Source organism: Vicia villosa, linkage group LG5 (assembly GCF_029867415.1).
Source record: "Vicia villosa cultivar HV-30 ecotype Madison, WI linkage group LG5, Vvil1.0, whole genome shotgun sequence".
NCBI lineage: Eukaryota > Viridiplantae > Streptophyta > Magnoliopsida > Fabales > Fabaceae > Vicia > Vicia villosa.
In genome coordinates this window covers 131,729,287-131,737,575 of record NC_081184.1, presented here as the reverse complement: position 1 = coordinate 131,737,575, position 8,289 = coordinate 131,729,287, and the positions used below count along the sequence as shown (strand labels likewise).

The window sequence follows — 8,289 nt, the reverse complement described above, 5'->3', positions numbered from 1 at the left end:
TTGGAACTTAAGAGCTTTCCTTCTTTTATCATGATAACTCTTCTAGCGACTCTATGACACTTTCATGTTCTCTTAAATCATCTTGATTTTCTCAGTAGTCTGCTGAACAATCTCAGGTCCAAGCACTGCATTTTCACTTGAATCAGACCAACACAAATGTGTCATACATCTACTACCGTACAGAACCTAAAACTGTGTCATTCCAATACTAGAATGGAAACTGTTGTTGTAGGTGAACTCAACCAAATTCATGAAGTGATATGGTCTTATCACATCACTCCATATTTAACCACTAGAGACTCTATTTATCGTGGTTTACGATATTGACGCCTTCTTACATGTCAAACTTGACACACTCTCTTGGATGAATTCTCAATTTAATGAAGAGGAAAACGAGGTAGGACTTAGGTGTACAACTGACCTAATCGATGAAACCTGGAATGTTACCAACATTAGGGAATTCAACACTAAACAAAGGGTGATAATAAGGTACAACTTGAAGGTAGTTTTGAGAGAAATGCAAGATGGCGTCCTCGTGCTCAGGAAAATGGTGGTTCCAGCCCAACAAGGAAAAGTGCAACACAACTAGGAGGGTCCGTATCACATATGTCAGAAATTCCCTCACGGAGCCTACAAGCTCAAAGAACTAAACATGTAACTCATCCTAAGGACATAAGACTCATTTAACCTAAGATATTATTACATTTAGTTATTTTTCTGTTATTTTTTTAGGATAACGATTGGCCAACCAATGTACGAACGTTTTTAAAAAATCGATTGTTAATGTTATCAAATCAGGTTAATTCATTTCTAAGACAATCTAAATGATGGACTTCCATTGGAAAATCCTCTCCACTTTCAAAAGAGAATCTAAATAGCTCGATTTCTATTGGAAAATTCTTACCCCCTTAAAAGGCAATATAAAAGTTGGATTCCCATTGGAATATTCTTGCCTCCCTCAAGAGGCAATGTAAATGCTAGACTTCCATTAAAAACTCCTTGTCGTCCTTAGGAGAAATATAAGTACTTGACAACCATGAAAAGGTCTCTGCGGAACAAGAAGTAATGACTAAAATTGAAAGTCTCACTTGAGGGACTTACTTAAATTCTCACATGAGGTGCTTAACGTAAAGTCTCTCCTGAAGGACTTAATAAGTCTTGCCTGAGGGACTTAACTTAAAGTCGCTCCTGAGGAATTAAACTTAAAGTTTCGCCAGAGGGACTTAACTTAAAGTCTCACATGAGGGAGTTAACTTAAAATCTCGCGTAAGAGATTCAATTTAAAGTCTCTCATGAGGAAATTAACTTAACATCTCTCTTGGGAGACTCAGCTTGAAGTCTTTCTCGGGCCCACTTAAAACTTCGTAAAAGGGAATACTAAATTACTTTTCCACTTAAAATGCCTTGTGCTTGAGCGATTGTATACTCATATATTTACAAAGACAATGCAGGAGGCGAATCATTGTTCACTAATAGTAAGCGGATTATCCCCTCGCCCAAAGTAGGTCTCTTATCACTTTTTGCTTCCAATGTTCGCCCATTTATCGTAACGAGCGTCTCTAATCTAAAATAGTCACCCTTTGACCGGGGTACTCGCCCACTAGTGAGAACGTGGGGAGCAGCATGTCCATACTCAGTAACAACTTAATAGGCGGTAAAAAATGAGGGGCACGTTCTTCAAAATAATAAAGGAATAACCACTCATTCCCTACGTTTTTGAGAAATATGATTATTGTTACTTGGAGTCTAGAGTTCTAACCCAAAATGAATTAGATAAATACCACAACTCTAAGGTTGAGAGAAAACTCATTTTGACCCAAAAACAAAATACCACAACTCTAAGGTTGAGAGAAAACTCATTTTGACCCAAAAACACTGATATATATATATATATATATATATATATATATATATATATATATATATAGCCTTTCACTATTCTTCTTGAGTTTGGTCTAACAACACAAAAATCTTAAAAACATCTAACAACCCTGCAGTACAAGAGATTGTTACATATTATACTTTCATCGAATACAAAATTAGTGCCCTAATTCAAAGATGAAAAGTTTTTAAACTCAAAGAACATTCTAAGATGAGTTTACTTTACCTACCCATATTTTCATAATTAGATCAAATTCTTAAAATTCATAAAATGTTATTTTAAAGTAATTATAATAAAATAGAGAGAAAAATATGAAACTATAAATTAAATACTACCTCCGTTCCTTTATATAAGAGATAATTCACTTTTCTAGATTCATTGAATAAATAATGCATCTAGTCAATATACAAACCAGATACATAGATCATTCAATAACCTAAAAAAGTGAATTGTCTCTTATATAAAGAAACGGAGGTAGTATTATTTAATGTATTTTATAAAATTGCTATAAATTAATAAAAAAAGTTATAAAATCAATAAAAAAAATTGCAACATAATAACCAATAGTTAGTTGATTTAGTGGTGATTCACGCTAAACTTAGTAGAAAGGACCACGATTTGGTCCTCACAACTACCATCGGAAGGGGACTAAAACTACTTGAGTGCAGAACTCACCTATAAACCAAATTTTAATAAATGTCTATTTTGGTCATGAACTTTTAACCTATATGCAATCCCTGTACACTCAAAAATTGGTTATCCCAAAAAAAACTCTATATATAGATATATTAATAATTAATGAATGAATGCTTCTTCACAATCCACAAATATTGTCATGATCATCATCACTATCACTGATTCACTGCTTTCTCAACAACACTAAAGAGGGGAATGCCCCATATCCAACTCTGATTCCCTTTTCTCTTCAAATCTTATTCTGATAAATGATTGGAAGGGAATTTACATAGGGCATGAAAACCTTCAACCTCCTCTTCTTCCACACCATTTTTCTACCTCCAACAACATTGCCTTCCGGTCAGTTTTCTCCATCTCTACCTGCAAGATTGCTTCTTTTCACTACCCTTTTTAATGGGTTGCGTTTTGTTTCTTTATTCAACTTTTTATCAAAACCGTGTTTTCCGTTTCATTTGTCTTTTTCTCTTGCACACATACTGTTTGTTGTTTGTTCCGGTTTTGGATACCCATTTTTTGAGACCACTTTCTGGCTCTCCTCTGTATACTGTACAAGGATTTGTAAATTTCCTAACCTTTTCTTCTTATGGATTTGGTTTGTATGTGTTACTTGAGGATTTTGCTAAAAAACTGTACTAATTTTTCAGTTAGTTGCTATTGAAGTGTTGCTATTTTTGACAGTTTTTATTTTATGTGTATCTCTTCATATGAGTTACTGAAATTGAATTTCTAGAGTTGGGTTGGTCTTTGCAACAGATAAACTTGCTAAATCATCTATATGTCAAATATAGTTTGTATTTTTCCTATCTTTTGATTTGGAGCTTCCAGTTTAAAACGGGTTTGGTTTTGCTTTTCTGTGTTGTTTGTTGTTATTCTGCAGAAACCCTATTTCTTGTTAGGTTTTGTTTATCCACCTATGTTGAAGCTTTTTTATTGATTGAAAAGTCAATTAAATTTGAGCATAACATGAAATGGTGTATTTTGATTTGCGTAATTGGATCTGAGTTTTTGATTAGAAGCTACACTAGTGTGATGTAGGAGAGCTGACAGATGAATCGGAATCGTTTGGACTTGAGAGTTGTTCACCATTCTGGATCAACTCAATCGGAGGAGTCATCCCTGGACTTGGAAAGAAACTACTATGGTCATCGTAATCCTTCGTCCAGCCCTGTACAGTTGCAAACTTTTGCAGTTGGTGTTCAGCATTCTGAGAGCAATGCGGCCTACTTTTCTTGGCCCACCTTGAGTCGCTGGAATGACGCAGCAGAAGACAGGGCCAACTATTTTGGAAACCTTCAAAAGGGAGTGCTACCTGAAACCTTGGGTCGTTTGCCGACAGGACAACAGGCTACTACCTTGCTTGAACTTATGACTATTAGGGCATTTCATAGTAAGATATTACGGCGATTCAGTCTTGGCACTGCAATTGGATTTCGGATCAGAGGAGGTGTTTTGACTGATATTCCAGCGATTCTTGTCTTTGTTGCACATAAAGTTCATAGGCAATGGCTCAACCATGTTCAGTGCCTACCTGCTGCCCTTGAGGTGGGGAATTTTGGTTCTTCTGGCTATGTTGCAGGTTTCTACATGGCTTTAGTGGTTCTTATTACATTTTTCAATTCAATTATTATTCACTATTATACACTACACAAATTTTCTTCTTTTCTTTTAGTAATTTAATTTGATTGATAGGTTTTTTAGGTTGCTGGAAAACAAGACAACTGCTTTATTAGTGATAACTTTAACTGATTATAAATTACAGTTATCTGTAAAAATAGCATCTTAAAGCCATATAGGAACTCTATATTTTTGTCTAATCTTTGATGAATCTTTTCTATTTGATGAAGTTTAAATCATTTTTTAATTATCTAAACAGGGCCCAGGAGGTGTTTGGTGCGACGTGGATGTCGTGGAGTTCTCCTATTATGGTGCACCTGCACAAACTCCTAAAGAACAATTATATACGGAGCTTGCTGATGGGTTAAGGGGAAGCGATTCATGTGTTGGCTCCGGTTCTCAGGTTATTTTGCTCACAGGAATCAACTTCTAATGCAAGTTTTGGTGATAATCTTCCTCTTTTTTGTTTGTAACTTTTTTTAATTTCTTCCCCTTGAAGGTTGCAAGTCAAGAAACATATGGAACCTTGGGTGCTATAGTTAGAAGCCGAACAGGAAGTCGAGAAGTTGGTTTTCTTACAAATCGACATGTCGCTGTTGATTTGGACTATCCAAACCAGAAGATGTTTCATCCATTGCCACCCAGTCTTGGACCCGGTGTATATCTTGGTGCAGTTGAGAGAGCAACATCGTTTATTACCGATGATCTTTGGTACGGCATTTTTGCTGGAACAAACCCAGGTAACTTGTTTTCAAATTGCAATCGTCATTAATATTTTTCCTGAGGGAATGCTCAGAATTCATACTTTTGATCCTAATGACATAGGCTTTGGGTTTAATAAGTATGGTTTTACGGTAAAGTTAAAGATCTTCCTGTTTAGAGCTTTCCCTAAGTTCAAGATTTATCTATTTTTCTCTCTCTATTCATCTCCTCCCATCCCATCCAAACTCCTAAGCAAAGCCTTAAGAAATAGAATCCTGCTGTAAATAAGAGGAATACAATATTTACCTTTTTCAGATAATTATTTTATTGAGAAAGTGTTGTACTACTGTTTAGCTCTTGAGGTGGATAAAATCTGCTCTGAATACTCCAAAAGTTTTGCTCTGCACTTGCTCTACAGCAAATACCAGACCAGTTTGTTTTCTATGATAAATGCCGAATATGTGACTATTCCAATATCGGCTTCTAAATCTAACTCTTCCGCCCTCCTCTCTCCTACTCTTGAAGATGTTACACTTAGTAGCAATTTATGTTCCTTATAATGAGACAAATAGTATGTTACTTTGATTTGAATAAGTATCTTTTCACAATGGATTGTCAAACTCTTTCTAATGTTTTCAAAATTTTGTTATCTTGCAGAAACATTTGTGCGAGCTGATGGTGCATTCATCCCATTCGCAGAAGATTTTAATATGAACAACGTGATTACATCTATAAGAGGTGTGGGTGATATTGGTGAAGTCCACGTCATAGATTTGCAGTCTCCAATCAACAGTCTTATTGGTAGGCAAGTGATTAAAGTTGGAAGAAGTTCTGGTTTGACTACAGGAACTATAATGGCCTACGCCCTCGAGTATAATGATGAGAAAGGTATTTGTTTTCTCACTGATTTTCTTGTCGTCGGTGAGAATCAGCAGACATTTGATCTTGAAGGCGACAGTGGAAGCCTCATTCTATTAACTGGTCAGAATAGGGAGAAGCCACGCCCCGTTGGCATTATTTGGGGAGGGACAGCTAACCGGGGTCGTTTGAAACTAAGAGTTGGTCAACCCCCTGAGAATTGGACAAGTGGTGTTGACCTTGGCAGGCTTCTTGATCTCCTTGAACTAGATCTCGTAACAACAAATGAAGCACTCCAAGGTTTGTTTCTGTAACATTTAATTTCCAAACCGGTTAATTATTCACTGAACACCCTCAGCTGACTTTCCATTTCTTCGGTTGTATTTTAGCTGCGGCGCACGAGCACAAGAACGGTTCTACTGTCGGAATTGGTAGTTCTAATGGAGAATCATCTCCCACCGTGCCAATAAAAGAAAAGATTGAAGAGAGCTTTGAGCCATTTTGTTTGAATATGCAACAAGTTCCGGTAGAAGAAGAACCATCTAAGATAGTCAAACCATCATTAAGGCCCTGTGAATTTCATATAAAAAACGAGATTGAAACAGTTCCAAATGTAGAACACCAATTCATACCGACAAGTTATGCAGGAAAATCTCCAGTTCATCAAAGCTACCTAAAAGAAGACTCGGAATTCAAGAGTCTCTCTGAACTTAAGAATGAACCTGAAGAAGACAATTTTGTTTCCTTGCATTTAGGAGAACCTGAAGCGAAGAGAAGAAAACATTCAAGTTCTCCCTTATCATCAAAGAATTAAAGCAGTTGGGGTTAAAGCCGAAGTAAAATGCAGCTTATACACTCAACGAAGCGACTCATTTGCGTTGCAGTTCTCGCCGTATTAGAAAAGCAAAGGCCTTCAATATGCGGTGCATCAACAGCAAAACTAATAAACAAGGTTCACTCTTGCATTAAATTCTTTTTCTTTTTATTTTCATGTTTTGATAAGGTGATGATATTAGTCACTTGTGGGCTACGTAATATTTTAAGAGGCCATTTAGCTTCTGTGTTACATGAATCTTTAATTTATATACCACTTGTAGACTTTGTATCATAAGCACTCTTGAGAGGGCAACAGCTATTGTAATTTATAGGAATGTAATATATATGTTTGTTGAGCTTCAAATTTTTGGCATGGAAGTTTTACCCCTGTACTTTTGCACATGTATCCTTATACGACATCGAAGTCAACAACATATGTAACAACCTAAGCTTTTGTTATTGTTGATAGCTGTGGTAAATGTTTAGATTAGGATGCTTGAATATTAATGTAAGATAGTTATTAGGCATATTTAATAAAAAGAAAGTGCAAATGTGATTTCAAAAAATGACCTAAAGTATTAAGCAAAAAAAAAAAAAAGACCTAAAGTAAACTGTATCCCTACTATTACATAGCATATGCCACTTAACCAATTATTATTTCATCACGAGTTCTTTTTAGTTTGCATTGCATCTCATCTCATTTGAATTCTTATACCATAAAAAACTTTTGATACTTCTCCAATGAAAAACTTTTTTATACATATAATATTATTTTTTGTTTCATAATTAATAAATAAATATTTTATGTTAGTGTCTCTGCTTTTTATGCCAAAAAAAAAATTATATACAACAACAATCAAGTCTTAATTTGTATTTTTGTATTTATTTTATTCATGGTTTATTTTTTAAGTCACAAGACTAAAGAAACAAAAAAAGAGAAAATTATGATATAAAAGAATAAAATGTTCGCAACCACCAAAGAGAAACATGGACCATTACGCCGATGTTAGAAGAGGTGTTAAGTTTGATCATAAACTTGACACCTTGATTGTTTTCTGAAGAGTGTGGATAATTCTGAATGCAAGAGTGTGGATAATTCTTAATGCTTAGATTAGGATTAGGATTAGGATATATTAATGTAAGATAGTTAGACATTTAATAATAAAAAATATATATCTTTCAATTATTTTAAGGTAATTGTACAAAGACAAAATATTCACTTTGCTTGCTTAACTATATTCTTAAGTTTGGATTGGTCATTTAATTTTTTTCGTGTCACTTTGGTCATTTAATTTTTAAAATGTTTTATTTTAGTCATTTTTATCTAATTAGCGACGAAAAACTTTGAAATCACTCGCTATATCCTTCTTTAATTCGACAAAAAGGACTGAAATAAAATATTTTATAAATTAAGGGATCAAGATGACACAAAAAAAAATTAAGGAATCAATATGAACCTAAGGTTATAATTAAGAGACCAAAATTAATATTTTATCTTATACATATAAACATTTATTTATTTACTATTAATAACTCATGCATAATACTCCCCCCGTCTCATAATAGGTGTCATCTTTCCTATTTTTATTTGTCTCAAATTATTTGTCTATTTAAAATATCAATGTGATATTTATTATTTCTTTCTACCTAACTTACATTTATTTATTATATTTTAATACATTTACTCCACAACCTATTATTAATAAGGTTATTCATTTTAT

General features: G+C 34.3%; 1 protein-coding gene across 3 annotated transcripts; it reads left to right on the top strand.

Annotated features, from left to right (window-relative positions):
* Positions 1-2,659: 2,659 nt before the first annotated feature.
* On the top strand, positions 2,660-6,932 carry LOC131602524 (protein NARROW LEAF 1-like). Of its 3 annotated transcripts, none has more exons than XM_058874658.1 (6): positions 2,660-2,917; positions 3,614-4,120; positions 4,452-4,595; positions 4,692-4,932; positions 5,552-6,052; positions 6,142-6,932. In XM_058874658.1, the coding sequence occupies exons 2-6, from the start codon at positions 3,626-3,628 to the stop codon at positions 6,564-6,566; spliced, it is 1,806 nt and encodes a 601-aa protein (XP_058730641.1). In that variant the 5' UTR covers positions 2,660-2,917; positions 3,614-3,625; the 3' UTR covers positions 6,567-6,932. The 3 variants fall into 3 exon arrangements, with proteins under 3 accessions (XP_058730641.1, XP_058730639.1, XP_058730642.1); XM_058874656.1 differs by having other exon boundaries at positions 3,604-4,120; XM_058874659.1 differs by lacking the exon at positions 2,660-2,917 and having other exon boundaries at positions 3,944-4,154.
* The last annotated feature ends 1,357 nt before the right edge of the window (positions 6,933-8,289 follow it).

Coding starts and splice junctions, on each gene's coding strand:
- LOC131602524 (XM_058874658.1), top strand. CDS start 3,626: ATGAATCGGAATCGTTTGGACTTGAGAGTTGTTCACCATTCTGGATCA. Junction 4,121..4,451: donor GCCTACCTGCTGCCCTTGAG/GTGGGGAATTTT, acceptor TTATCTAAACAG/GGCCCAGGAGGTGTTTGGTG. Junction 4,933..5,551: donor TTTTGCTGGAACAAACCCAG/GTAACTTGTTTT, acceptor GTTATCTTGCAG/AAACATTTGTGCGAGCTGAT.